Source organism: Colossoma macropomum, unplaced genomic scaffold (assembly GCF_904425465.1).
Source record: "Colossoma macropomum unplaced genomic scaffold, Colossoma_macropomum, whole genome shotgun sequence".
Lineage (NCBI taxonomy): Eukaryota > Metazoa > Chordata > Actinopteri > Characiformes > Serrasalmidae > Colossoma > Colossoma macropomum.
Window position 1 is genome coordinate 5,531,454 of NW_023494807.1, and position 15,090 is coordinate 5,546,543.

General features: G+C 39.3%; 1 protein-coding gene across 3 annotated transcripts in view; it reads right to left on the reverse strand.

The window, feature by feature from the left end:
• The window catches only part of rreb1b (ras responsive element binding protein 1b), a 58,732-nt gene that overhangs the window by 12,406 nt on the left and 31,236 nt on the right, over positions 1–15,090 (reverse strand). For all 3 annotated transcript variants that reach the window (XM_036556634.1, XM_036556635.1, XM_036556636.1), the window contains exons 3-6: positions 7,298–7,414; positions 6,746–7,005; positions 3,173–3,259; positions 2,338–2,501 (exon numbers count right to left, since the gene is read on the reverse strand). In XM_036556634.1, coding sequence (XP_036412527.1) covers positions 2,338–2,501; positions 3,173–3,259; positions 6,746–7,005; positions 7,298–7,412 — 626 coding nt within the window. In that variant the 5' untranslated portion in view covers positions 7,413–7,414. The remainder of the gene's footprint in view (positions 1–2,337; positions 2,502–3,172; positions 3,260–6,745; positions 7,006–7,297; positions 7,415–15,090) is intronic.

The following is a 15,090-nucleotide window of genomic DNA, read 5'->3' on the forward strand; positions in this document are numbered from 1 at the left end:
AAATCCTCACAGCAATGTTCCAAAATCTAATGTAAAGCCTTCCCAGAAGAGTAGAGGCTGTTACTGCAGCAAAAGAGAGACTCTCTTGATTTCAGCAGAAATGCTGGATGAGCAGGAGTCTACAAACTTTTAAACCTGAGGTAACTGGTCTAAATATTTATGATACATGCCTTGTTCTAGTGTCCTTGAAGCACTCATCAGTGATATTCATGAAATTACGACATAAATCATAACGACAATGATAACGTCTCGCCATATCACCCTCTCCTACGCTACTGAAGAAGACCTGCTTCATGGCTCTAAATTCAGACCTAATCCAGACCTGCCTATATCTGTGCAGTAGAAGGCCTAAGCGCAGTGTCCAAACGGACATCTCTTTACCAGCTTCACCCCCCCCCCTCTCTTTTTCAGCCATTTACACACAGACTCAGACTGTCTTTCTTCTCCCACCCCCATCTGGAATGCCTGCATGTTTCAGCCGCACAGAGAAGGCCTCTATGCTCATCCCATAGACACAGTCAGCACCACAAACAGACCAGAGCACACAACCATAAACACACTGAGAAGTGCTGCAAACAGAAACATCTCACACAAACACATGGGTGTGTACAACCTACAGACTATACACACAGGCACAGAAGCTGGTGAACACATATGTATGCATTTGTATGTAGTGAAAGTAAAGTTAACACATCCTCTACAGAGAACACACTTAATCATGTCATTTTTCTGTAATTTCTAATTAACATATCGGTAAAAAATACACATATGTGCCGAAATGTTTTTATCAGCACCTAAACAGCAATTATGTATTAAAATTAAGAAATGTGTTTTTGGTGGAAGAGTAAAGTTTTGCATGCAACTGTATGACCCTGAAGAATTCAACAGATTGTTCTCAGATGCATACCCTGAGTAAGATGTTCACTAAGGAACATTTGAAATGATGCCAATTTATTATAAAAATTATGTTCTCATACCTATTTTTGTTTGGCTAGATAATTAGTGCCTTTTTTCAGTCGTGGCACTACCAGGATTCCGACTCTCGATCTCCTGAAGACAGGGCAAAACTTTAAAACATCCTGCCACTGGGCGGGGCCCACGTTTCCAAAGCATCGTAGTGTTTAGATCACCTTATCTTGTAGAGAGAGTGTTCAGTGTGATGCATTTAAGAATCATCTTTTGTGCTAAGATGCTTTTGGTAAACCTCGAACCTCGCCCAGCTCAGTACCCAGTACTCTGTTTACCCACATGACAACAATGCAATGCTGACTCTGGACAATGCAGGCTAAACTGGTGAATCCGAACACAAAATATCATCCTGATAAGTATGTGAATAACATGTTATAACACATTTTCTAATTTATAAAGAGAAATAATGAGACCTGAATCATATGCTGGTAAAACATTGCTTAACTAAAACTAATGGACTGGAAACTATAAATTAAAATCTAACATGTAAATATAAAATGATACCAGATGATATTATGCCTGGCCAAAATGACCCAGTGGGGAATAAACAGAAATCCTTGCAGCAGCATGATCTGAGTCTGGTTATCCACAAGATGAAAAACTGTTGTCAATTCAGGTGTAAAGATTTTATGATGCTAAACTGTTAAGCTTTCTTAATTTAGGCTATGCTTCCACTTGTCCCAGAAAACTATTCTGGATTATTTTTTGAAAACTACACATCTTGTTGCTTAAAAATGTTTAAGAATAAAGACTTTCAGCATCTGTAAGAATCTCGCTGAAGGAAAGGCTAAAGCAGCTGGAAATAAATCTGTGTTCCGGAAATAAATCTGGAAATTTGTGTTAACGCCATAGCCATGGAAAGCAAAGTCACTAAGCAACAACTTCACACAACAGCAGAAAGCAGTGCTTCACTGTCTTTGCTTAGCTGACATATCTTTAGATAAAATGGCAAAACCTGCTAAATTAACTCAAAAATTCCTACTTAATTTAACAATTCAATTTATCTTGGGTAAATACATTTCTAATTGAGCACATAAGGAAGATGCAAAATTTATTCAGTTAAGCCTCACTTTTTAGCTCCTAACTCAATTTCAATGCAACCTAACTCAAATCAAAACAGTATCAGTATTAAATGACTTGTAACGATATTTCACACCACACTGCTCCTGTGGGAAACAACCATCATACTGAACGGGCCACACAAGCTCTTAGCTCTGTTAGCTCCTTTAGATAACAGCCTGAAGTTTCAGTTCCAATCATACAAAACACAAAACCACCACACTGAAACTGCCCTCACTGAGGATAGAGATGCATATCGACCCACACAGACATGGAGGCAGCTGAGCAGCATGAGAGTAAGTGCAGTACCTGTGCATGTTGCCGTTGGTGGTGAAGCTCTGGCCGCACACTGAGCATTTGTAGGGTCTCTCTCCGCTGTGTACAAGCATGTGGCGGTCCAGAGAGCTGGCCGAGCTCAGGGCCTTTCCACAGATGCTGCAGGAGTGGTCAGTACCTCCGGTCTCCGTGTTGTGCTAAAGACAAGCCAGACAAAGACAGGTAAGTTTACAAATCTCGCATTGTCTTTGTGCTACAATATATGTGCCATTTTTGAGCCTGGGATACAAGGCAAGACGGGACATTCCGACCAATATACTGGATTAGTTCTTCCAAATTAATTACTGAATCTTTCGCGATGTTTATAGTCCTGTTCCACCTCATGCTAATAGAATAACAAAACCTGCTCATAATGTTGTTACTGTTCTTAAATGACATGATATTAAAACATACAGGGATTTGACTTTATAGTCGGATCTCTACTGATTATAGAATCGTCTCTGATAAAGGCTGATTTGAGCAGAAAACGCAGGACTGAATATTAGAATCCAATCAAATCGTGAAACAAATCCGGCCAGAACTTCCCACCACCCACATTCTGTGACGTCATGCTGTTAGCTGTGCACTTCTTAAAAAACAGATCATTTTAAAGCTTTTAACATAGTTTTTGACAAATTTTAGATAGGTATCAGCTGATACTCAAGGTATCAATATCAACATCAGAATATAAAAACTGGTATTTGTTCCATCTCTAGTATAAATATCCCAGCTTCAACAGCACTTTAGTCATAACCTGCAAAATTCTGCAGTGAGTCATCTCCAAACAATGATCTGGAGCTTTCGTTTCATGGTGACTTGCGGCATCTACCTGTCTTATATGCATAGTGAGCTGGTGCTGGGTCATGCAGTTCTTTTCACACAGGGGACAGATGAATGTTGAGCGTTCTTTCACTTCCTGTGACAAAGAGATAAATTATCTGTTAGAGTCAGAACGTTCAGCACAACAAATCCCCCAACCTCAAAATACAGGCAACAGGCTGGCAGAGGCCAGTGAAGTGAGATGTGAAAGACTGATGCAAGCATCCGCCTCAGACTGACAGCAACAGGTGACCACTGCAGCACCATCAGTCCAGTCAGTCTCTGTATTACACCATTTAGAATCTGAAGGACTTGACCAAACTGCGTATCTTCAAATGATGTAGAATATAAACACTAATAATGTAAATATATCATTACATAATCATTAAATATATAACATCTAAATCCACATCAATTCAAGACTGCTGTGTTATATGGAAGCTCAAGAGACTTGACAAGTATGCTGTTGCAACATCAGTTGAGGCAATTCAATACATGACAAGTGATATAATGTTATCTTCCTTATGCAGAAGGTGAGATATTCCTTCAGATGTTTAGATGGTAATGATTTGAGTACGATGCTGCAGACCTGTTTGGGGCTTCATAAAACAAGGATGTCCAGCCACGTAGCCAGAAAACAGCACAATTTAAAATTTCTGCCTCTCTAATAAGGCTGATCCAAGCCTCAAATATAACCAAGAGAACAACTTAAAGTGATCGTAAAACAAAAATCAGTATGCATTTTCTTCCTTAATATGACATATTTACGAGAGAAAACAGGCTACTGCAGCGGGAAATGGGCAAGGCATAATTTTATCCTTCAGAATTTGCTTGGAGCATGAAAAACAGGCATTCAGAAACAAATATGGAGTCAGACTCTGACGGTTTGGCAGAAAAGCCGAAGAAAAAAAAAAGATTTTGTCAAAAAAAATTAAGTACTACAATATTTTAATGTTCTGTTGATTCTAAATCATGATTCATTAATTGTTGATTTTAATGTGTATTTTTACCTTTTACCTTTTTAACCCCTGTGTGGTGTTGGGGGTCTGTGGACTCATTTTCAATGTTTACCAAAAGAAAAAATGATGTAATTTATTATTATTTCAACCCCAGGTTTCTTGGCCTTTGCTCATTTTCGGTGAAGAACATATCAAATAACCCATTTTCAGTGACTTCGCACTGTTTACCCCCCGCACATTTATATTACACGTGGTGTTGGGCTGAACCCGCAGGGAGTAAAAGTGTGGAGGTGCTGTGTCCTTCACTCCTCCTACATGGCCTGCTGTTAGTGTGTGTGTCTGTGTGTGTATTTGTTTGTATATATGTGTGTGTGTGTGGGTGGACAACATGGACAGGCTGCTGACTGGCTACAGCTGCTAAAGGAGAACCCTACGCTGGACACTTGTGATATTTTAAACATTTGGTATTTTTACATAAATTATTATGGCTGTATTGATTAATGTGTGAGAGCATGAGATGGACTGTGTGTCCATCAGCATCAGCTGACTGACTTTAACCTTCATTTTCTGGACTTCACGAGAAGACCGTCTTGGCCTGAGTCCATAGAAAGCCCAGTTTAACCCCTGGTGTGAAATTCAATAGGTGAAACAGACACTGAGGGCAGACTGAGTGGACCCCACTGATAAAGACGCTGTGTTCTGAGTCCTTGTGGAAACAGTCGCGCGCTGCAACAACAAGTGCTCTGCATCTGTCTCCAGGAAAGCAGCGGCTCCAGCTGGGAGAAAGCATCAATAACAGAGCGGGACAGGCCAGCCCTGCACCACGGCGGCTAACGTATGGAAACATACTTAGTGCTGCTGAATGAAAGCTGGTGGGGAGTTGAGGGTTGAAACACCTGTTTTTTCCTCCACAGAGGAGCGTTTCAGCACAGTCCTGTGCTTTAATTGGAGGCGTAAGACGCGCATGGCTGCTGACAAAGGGGGGATTGAGAGGGAACATGGACCATTTGCTGCCGCTCGTTCAGCAGAGCAAACGGCACTGCCTCGGTGACTGATAGCCTCTTCTTGTACCCTCAGCAGGCCCTCCTGCATAACCCAAAGCCAGGAAAACATATATGTCTGTGTATTTGTCAGAACAAACAAACAGCAAATGAATCTGTTAATTAAACAGGAAGGGACAGATTCATTAAACGCACCGCCAGATTTATCATGACGTTAAGAACAAACAGCGTCACAGTAACACATTTGCTCTTTTAAAATAGAGGATTACCAGCATGTGAGGACCACAGTGGAAATAAACCTGAAGCACATCTATTTTAACGCTATATGAATTTTCCTCCTGTGTATGAAAAGTGATTTGACATGTTGAGAATTCATTTAACTGCAAACGATTTTCAATGTCGTTTTTCAATTTATGATGGATTTTACAAAGGAATTTCATTTACACATGAGAAAATGATATTTTTATTAAAAAAAGTTCATTACTACAGTCAAAACAGAAATTTGAAATGTAATATTTACTTGAGGTATTTTAATTTTCTGCATGTGCAAATAGAATTTCTGATATCAAGTATTAAACATTTACACGCGGAAATCTTCCACGTGTGTAAATTTAATTCCTGGAATAAAAAAAAGAACAAATAAAAGCTAAAATGACTTGGCATGCCATAGTTATCAGACTTTCAGCATGTCCATTTAATTTTTAGCTATGTGGGGGGAAAATAAATGACCACATGTTAAACTTTAACTTTAAACTAATTCATGTTAGTAAAATTTTCACTGCAATTTTACTAACATAAATGTAATTCCTACAATTAAAAGTGTTAAAATTTGATATACAATGTGACGTATATTAATTTCACACTTATTGATGTGTGTGTGTGTGTGTGTTTATATAAAAATATTAAAAGCACCTTTACCCAACAACTCACTATTATCTGTCAGCACTATTTCTCTTAAAATTTCAGAATTTTGGTTTTCTTTATTTTTTTGTTTCTTTGTTCTCGTTTCTTTAGACAGCCAACTGGAGATTAATTCGGTGTTGGTCTTTAATATGCATGACCACATTTACATGTGGATATTGCCTACGACACAGCAACGGTGTGCTAATTACTGCCAGGATGACTTTAGGAATAGATCTACGGTGCCACACATTTCCTGTGATGCGGTGCTGTTATCACACAGTTTTATAAATCTGGCCCACAATCTCTCAGATTAAACACGGAAATTGTTCATTTTAGTGTAGTCAATCCACAGATAGTACCTAAATATTTCTAAAAGGAACCTATTATGCCAGAGAAAGTCAGACATAAATAAAAATAAAAGTGGACCTGTTTTTGAAACTGTTGCATCTACTGTAAGAACATTATATGAACACTGACGTGTAGCGGTTATGCTAACAGTTGTCTCAGATTACCATTTACTAATATCGAGTTTCAGGTACGGTCGCACCAACAAAACTATAGACAGGGGACTAATGTTGGGGAACAAGTTGAAACTAGATCCACTTTCAGAATAAGGCAACAAATAAACGAGATGATGAGCAAACAGGGATATGATTTTGTGTATTTTTACAGCACGCAAAGTACTTCAAACACCTTAACACTCAAAAATGCTTCAAGTACCTGATTTCTCCTCCCAGTGCGATTGGCAGAGGGTGACTTGCTGGGGGTTTTGAGGGATGCATTTGAGGTAACCGGCTCTGCTCCTCCATTCACTTGGCCAGTTTTGGTTTCAGTACACATCATGGAATTGGCACAGGACTCATCTCCTTCCTCTCCACCTTCCTCCATCTCCTGCTCATCTCCCTCCTTCTCCTTTTCTTCCTCAGTTCCGTTTTCTTGTTGTAATACTCCAGCATGGTCCATTTCATTCTTTAGCTTTTCTGCAGGATAAATAAAAAGAGAAAAAAACACTCCTAAAAAAAAGGAAATAACATTGTTCAGCAGAGGCTTTATGGGCTATTAAGGTCCAGCTAAACGCATGTGATTTAGGCCAAGACTTGTACTGAAATGCAGTTTCACTGTTGAAAATCCCATTTAGTCTGAGCTTTGGCTTAATCTGGGTCTGGGAAACTGACTCTAAAAGATCATCCTCATATCTGATCAAGTAAACAGCAAGATGAGATACAAACAGACATAACAAGACATGTAGTGTGGACAAATGTGAAATCCTACCTTCCACAGGCTGTCGAGGTTTTTTGGAGGGTTCCTCGGTCTGCTGAAAGGATTTGCTACTGTCAGGACCAATTCCACCTTCAACACGACTCTTTTCGGGTAAGGCACTCTCCATTTCTGCAAAAGACAAGACAGATAAAGCCCACACTGCACCAACCTGAAGGTGGCGATTCAACCGAGTCAGGTTTGAAACGTTTGAATCAACTGTGTAATTGATTATGATAACACTCAATAAACGATGGGTTCACTTTTTGGCCAAAAATAAAATGTTTGGGCCCACTTTCACAGACAAACCAACAAACAAACAAATAAAAAATAACTAAATAGTGTCTTGTTTTAACTGTCTGCATTCCTCTACTTTGTAAACAGTTATTCCAGTCATAATTGTGTATTACAATTGTGTTACTGTACCAAAATAAACTGATCGGATCATGAAATTCGATTGTAAATTTCTGATTTCATTTTCATTTCATTTCCTAAAAATTACAATTGAATCATTATGAGATCAGAGATTTACAGTTCTCCATCACTGTCACGATCTAAGTGGAAATGCCCCACCTTAAACTGATTTAAAGACAACCCTCCCTTGTTGCACAGAAGGATGGTTCAGTATTTAAATGCAGTGAATACAAGCAGGCATGCAGTTCCCTGGGGTGTAAAAAGTAAGCACACCAATGATTTCAACAACTGGCACTGAACCTTTTTATAAAACCTCTTTTTACGCTCTATAGCAGCAGCCTACACCGAACAGAATGTGTTTTGGCCCTCTCTTGTACAACGCTGGCATTGCCAACCAACCTTTGACCCTTCTATACAAAGCACATTGTTCCAGGAGAAGTGTTCTATATACAGAAAAGTTCAGCATTTAGCTGCTCTTTATTGAGGCCAGATGTCCCTGACCTGTCATGGTGGTCACCTATGTGGGCAGCTAACTTCCTGACAGTTGGACTTGTTAACAAATTAGCACTACAGCTTTTCAGAACTCAGCATGTGGGCTAAATGTGGTGGGACAATCTCTGTCTGACTGGAACTTTCCTCAATTGAAGATAATCTCTTGTACAGTGGAAATTGCATTTAAATCTCTCTGTAAAAACTCCCAGGCCCACGACCGTGGACGACATTCTTTCTGAGGGTCTCTCAGAGCCGTGGCCGAGGGACTGGCAGACACAGCCTGCTGCTTGATCATATGGGTAAAGCCATACTAGACTGAGTTTTCCTTTTATGTAGATCTGGGCCTTTTACACGACTGTTTACTGTTCATATGTTTGTTTCTGTTAAGGTTTTCATTTATTATCAGACATTTGTAATATATTGTAATTACAGTATCACTGATGGTCATGGTGGCTCTGTAGGACCTTTTTTTTTCTTAAAGCTTAAAGCAGCACTGTTAAAAGCGGTCATTTTAACAAATAAGGATAACAAGTTCTTGGGCTAACTGACAGTGTCAATGACATCAATATCATTTGCAATTAATTTAGACTACATTACTCAACCTAAAAGAAATAAAAGCATAATAAACCATAAATACAAACCATACATAAAAAACAGATTCAGCAAAAACAAATGGCACCAATTTTAGACAAGTCAGTTTCTTTTTATTTGCACAAACTGATTTCATTTCTTTGAAATAAAAGAGTTTAATGTAAAATGCGGTTTAATATCAAGACCCAGCTTTCCATTCAGCTGTCGAATTAAACTTTTTTTGATATTTGCTGTTTCCACCAAGTCACTTTTATTCGATATGTTAAAATATACATAAAAATATGTGGAAACCCAGCTTATTTTAGGCATTTTGGCATTTTATGCCATGTTTTTATCCTCACTGAGTAAAAACATTCACATTGTTGATCTTGCATACAGTTGTATGCAAAGGTTTAAACGCTCCCAGTCAAATGACGTTTTGTTGATTTTCTGAGTGAAATATGGCATGTTTCTGCTAATATGGCAATATACTAATAGAATTTATTTTATACTCTATTAAATATTTATTTGTGGAGTTTAAGACACTGAAAAAAAAACATTTTATACAAAAATGCAAAATGTGCCAAAAAAGGTGCAAAACTTCAGTAGAATTTAGTAAATAAACAGTAATTGTACACAACATATGTGTCCTCTGCAGAAGATGTGTAACTTCTCTCACAAAATCAACAGAACATGTAAATTGACTGGGGTGCCCAAACTTTTGCATACGCCTATACAGACACATATAGGCTGCTTTGAGAGTGATGATCTGAAAGACAGAAGTGGTGTGAGATCCCCAGAGAAGCTCTAACTAGATTCAGCAGCCACACATCTCAGAAAAACTGTCAGCTTCCTCTTTCACTACATGCCCTAACAACAGATTTCAACAGTGCACAGCTACTAGAGGAGAAGCTACTTTAACAACCGTAAGGCAAGAAGCTAAACGTTGGAGGATCTGACCTGAATGCAGAACTTCCTATACAACTACATAGATTGGTTAACAACATGTAGCCTTTAATTAGTGATGCTAAGTAGTTGGAAAATAGTTTAGTGAAGTAACATTTAAATTGCAGGCTTATTATTCAGTTAGTAATCTCAGTATTTATTATTCAATAACCATTATAAATTATTCTGGCATTAGAATTAGGGCTGCATGATTCTGTCACTTTCAGGACAAAATATCTCCTAAATGGTAACTTTACAGGAGAAGCAAACACATTCTTAACTTTGAATGGAAGCTAATGAAAACAAACGAATCCAACTATTTTTGGAGCATTTTCATTGGTCCATTTATTGTGAAATTTCAACATATAATAGTGCCATCAGGCTTCTCCTTGTTTCTACACTCAATGTCCATTTTATCAGCTCCACTTACTATATAGGTGCACTTTGTAGTTCTACAGTTACAGACTGTAGTCCATCTGTTTCTCTGCATACTTTGTTAGCCCCCTTTTACCCTGTTCTTCAGTGGTCAGGACCCCCATGGACCCTCACAGAGCAGGTTCTATTTGGGTGGTGGATCATTCTCAGCACTGCAGTGACACTGACGTGGTGGTGGTGTGTTAGTGTGTGTTGTGCTGGTCTGAGTGGATCAGACACAGCAGTGCTGCTGGAGTTTTTAAACACTGTGTCCACTCACTGTCCACTCTATTAGACACTCCTACCCTGTCAGTGCACCTTGTAGATGTAAAGTCAGAGACGATAGCTCATCTGCTGCTGCACAGTTTGTGTTGGTCATCCTCTAGTCCTTCATCAGTGGTCACAGGACGCTGCCCACAGGACACTGTTGGCTGGATATTTTTGGTTGGTGGACTGTTCTCAGTCCAGCAGTGACACTGAGATGTTTAAAAAATCCAGCAGCACTGCTGTGTCTGATCCACTCAGACCAGCGCAACACACACTAACACACCACCACCACATCAGAGTTACTGCAGTGCTGAGAATGATCCACCACCCAAATAGTACCTGCTCTGTGAGGGTTCATGGGGGTCCGGGCCACTGAAGAACAGGGTAAAAGGGGGCTAACAAAGTATGCAGAGAAACAGATGGACTACAGTCTGTAATTGTAGAACTACAAAGTGCACCTATATAGTAAGTGGAGCTGATAAAATGGACAATGAGCATAGAAACAAGGAGGTGGTCATAATGTTATGCCTGATCGGTGTATATACATGCACACACACACACACACACACACACACACACACACACACACACACACACACACACAAGGTTTGTCCAGACAGTGTTGATATGTTTATCAATACTGATATCACAAAAGGCTGCAATATGCAAATTATCCTTGTCCGCAATCACAATTGTTTACTGGATGTTGTGGGTATCCTGACCAATCACAGATGCTCCTTAATGAGTTGTTTTCTTTGAATGTTTTTTCGAATGTATTCATGTGATCCAACAGTTGTAATTAATTTTAGTCAGAATTATGCAGGACAATCTTAAATTTTCACATCACTGGTTCATTATTGTGTTTTTAATACATTACATCATTTTGCGCCCACAATATGAAGCAGCAGAATCGGAATATGACATTTGGTCCAAATTGGGCAGGTCTGATTACTATGAAAGTAATGTAGGTTATGAAGCATGAACCCATATACAAAAACCGTTTAAGGGGTTCTAAAATGTGCTGTTCATTAACATAATGCATCACAATCCTAATTAGCCTGTAACTGGAGTTGTTCTAGGTGCCTTGACTTAGACAGAATAAAACATTAACTAAAGAATAACACCACTGCTCTGTTAGAACAGAAATAGAACAGCAAGTTCTATTACTAAAACTGACCAGCATGACCACACAACTCATTTCACCATCTCCTCCCACCAAGTGTCTTTTCCACAGAGGCAAGGCATGTCTTAACTTGTCTTATTCAACTGACTGACAAGGAAAACTACTTTTAAATGGAAAAACAGGTGTTTGAAAGGCACAAAAGCAGGGAATAGCTGCTGGATGAGCCACAGCGTTTTGGTTCGCCAATACAATGAGCAGACTGGCCCGTGGCCTGCTCTTGACTAACTGCTATTGGTGAATGGGGTTTAGTTATGCTCAAGTTTTCCCAGCATCCATCTTACTTTTTTGAGGTAGAATCAAACTGAGCTGTATCTTACAGCACACGGTTTTAGTGATGGATTCATCTCTTGGGCTGTCTTGCAAAGTCTGTCCAAAACTCCTTGATGATTTAATACATCACAGCAGTCTAACCAGCCCTATAACTCTGCATGGTTTTGTATAACCTGGATGCATAAAATAAGACCTGTAGATCATTAAAATGGAGCAATGTGCTAAGTGTGACATCTGTTTGTCTGTATCAGCACACTTCATCTCCTCAATGCGAGTTCTTTTTGTTAGGGGTGTGTGATGCAGTAGCTGCTGGTATGTTTTCACCACATGGGAAAATTTTATTACTGTTATCAGTCAGATATTTCAATTGCAGATGATATTTACAACCGATAATCTTGCGTTTTGTTAGCCTGCACATGTCATGGCTACATTAAACCCATGTTGAGAATTCCAATCTCTTTATGTTGAGATTTGAATTTTTTTTTAATGCACAAAAATGTCAATCAGCCACAAGAAGATGGTAATTTTTGGTTATCATTATCAGCCTACTAAGGACTAATAAGCAGCCCTACTTCTTCTTTTTTTTGTTTCTTCGATGAGATATGAAGAGTTCTTTTTGGGAACCTCGCTTCCAGTTCTCAAAACAAATCTGCTTGGAAATTTCTCCACTACTCCGAAGAGCAGTCTCAGAAGTTGGTTGCACTTCCTACTTTTCACGATCGGAGAAATCCCAACTAAAAATGTAGACTCATATCTCCTTAAAACCTACACATCTCAGATGTTTGGTGTTAGGTTTAAGTGTAAATGCCCTTTTTTGCATCTATTTGCTTTTGTCAGTGAGGCTACACATCCTTTCAGACCCATAGCGCCGAGTTGTCTTTGTAGAAAGATGGACAGAAACACCTCTGGACGTTTTCAGACCTGAAGAGTGAAGCTGAAAGCTCCAAAGATGAAACCAACTGCTTGAAAAGTACTGTATATATGATGGGGACAGTTTTGGTGGTCTACCAGGTCTTGCACAGCTGTTAGGATCCCCACTTTTTCATTATCTAATCAATTTCTGAACTTCAGTTTTGGAAATTCTTGTTTTTTTTCACTTATCTTCCTTCTGCAATATCTAATCTCTTCTAAAATATCTTGCAAAATTAATAACTTGTACTTGTTGGTCATTCGGCTGGAAATTAAATGAATGAAGGATGGTTTCTGACTTTTGTGCAGTACTGTAAAAAGACAAATCCTTTGACTGCATTGCTAGTTAGTAATATCACACAGGGTCGTTGGCAGATTTCTCAAAAATACAATGTGAAAATGTTTTTTTATTTCCAAGAACCCTCTTATCATTAACTAAAGTTAACCCCTTGAAATCTACCGCCTTAGAAAACACAGCGGCCCTCAAAACATGACAGCTCTTTAATTCTACACCACTGCTATTTTTCAACTAGGTGAACATGGAATCTATGTCAAAATGTGAAAAATGTAAATCTATTAGGAAAAACTACAAAAAGTTACATAAAATTACATCACAGACTTACTATGCACTGCAACAAGACTATGGGCTTACATTTATGTGCTTGATAGAAGGTAAAAAAAACAGAGCGAAAAGAAAAAGAGCAAAAGCACACAGGCACTTTTGGCGTGCAGCAGCTGTGGGAGACTGATACCAACAGCCAGAAAGAGAGAAAGAGAGGGGCCCATCCCAGAGAGAGGTGGGCGGGGTCAACAAGAGAGAGAGGCAAGAGAGATGAAACACACATGAAGAGAAGAGAAAGAGAGTTTGAGAGAGAGAGACTACGACAAAGTGAAAAGCAACAGCAAGAGAGAGAGAGAGACAGAGAGACAGAGAGAGTGAAACATGGTCAGACGAGAGATGATTGGAGAGAAGACAGTGACCGAGATGTGCTGGGCGTAAGCTCACGGAGGAGCCGGGTCGTCTGCCGCTCGCTGAGTGAAATCTCGCGCAGGCTGGAGAGCAGAGCAGCGGGGGGGTTGGGCTGGGTTGGGTTGAGAGTCAAAAGCAGGAAGTGGCTTAGAGAGCAGTGGAGGGAAGACTGCTGCTGCGTTCTCTGTGCTGCTGTGCTGTGTGCGTGTACGACAGCAGGGTATGATTTGCTCTGATCCCCACTTAACAATCATCCTGACTTTAGAATGAAAAGAAGAGGCCGTATCCATTTTTCACAAGAGCTTTTCGCACTGTGGCAGAAAACTGCTACCACACCCATATCCATTACTGCGCATGAAGAGCAGCATCAGGCTCACACGTACACGTGTTGCTGCAAGCGCCTTCATCCAGTCATGTCATCTTCCAAGCCAGTGACTAACAAATCAACGACGAGAGCGTTTACAACCAAACTGAAAGCAAACAGAGAAAGCCAAGTCCAGAATTATTTCTTTAAAACAAGCTGATCACTATATTCACAGTCTGCGAAGTCTTTAAACACCCCGTATCGTGGAAAACTGAATTTCCTCACTTAATTAAGTTTGATGTAGCCAAAATTTCAAAACATTATGTTCACATACAAACTAAGCTGCCAAAACAATGTTTTAAATTCTTTCTGTGATGTCACATTTACATACATCCACCTACTCAGCCAACAGTAGTTCAGCCCCATCAACTCACAGTAAGGTTATAAGGAGTGTTTCTGAAGCCTGAATGGACTGGATGAGGCACAGTACAGAGGCAATACAAGCCAATCAGAACAAACCTTATTTAAGTATAGCGGTCTAAAAGGCAAAGAAACAAAAAAAAACAGCCAGAGCCCAGTTTTCCAAAAGCATCTTAGTGTTAAGGTCATCTTTACTGGTAGAGAGAGTGTTCAGTGTGATGCTCGGTCCACCATTTACTGGAGGAAATATTAAACACACTGACTATATCTACGAGGATTTAGCTTGCCAAGATATTTATTATTGCAGTCCAAAAACGAGCACTATGGCCAAAACATGACACTATGACACTTGAAGACGGTTTCACATGATGTGCATCAAAATATGTAGTAATTGCAAGGTTTGAGAAAAGGCACCAGCGGTGACACAATTATTTCTTTTTAAATTCAAAATTAAACAATTGGTAAAAAATAAAATAAGAATAAAAGAATAAACTAAGACACTGTCATAACAGGCTGCGGATAAAAGCATATGAAAAAAGTGTGCCCTTACAAACATTTACACAAACCATCTTCAAAAACAAGAGAGTAAAGAGTTCATTTTTGGAGAGAGGGGAAAAACGTGAAGCTTTCCTCTTCGTTTTCTGTACATT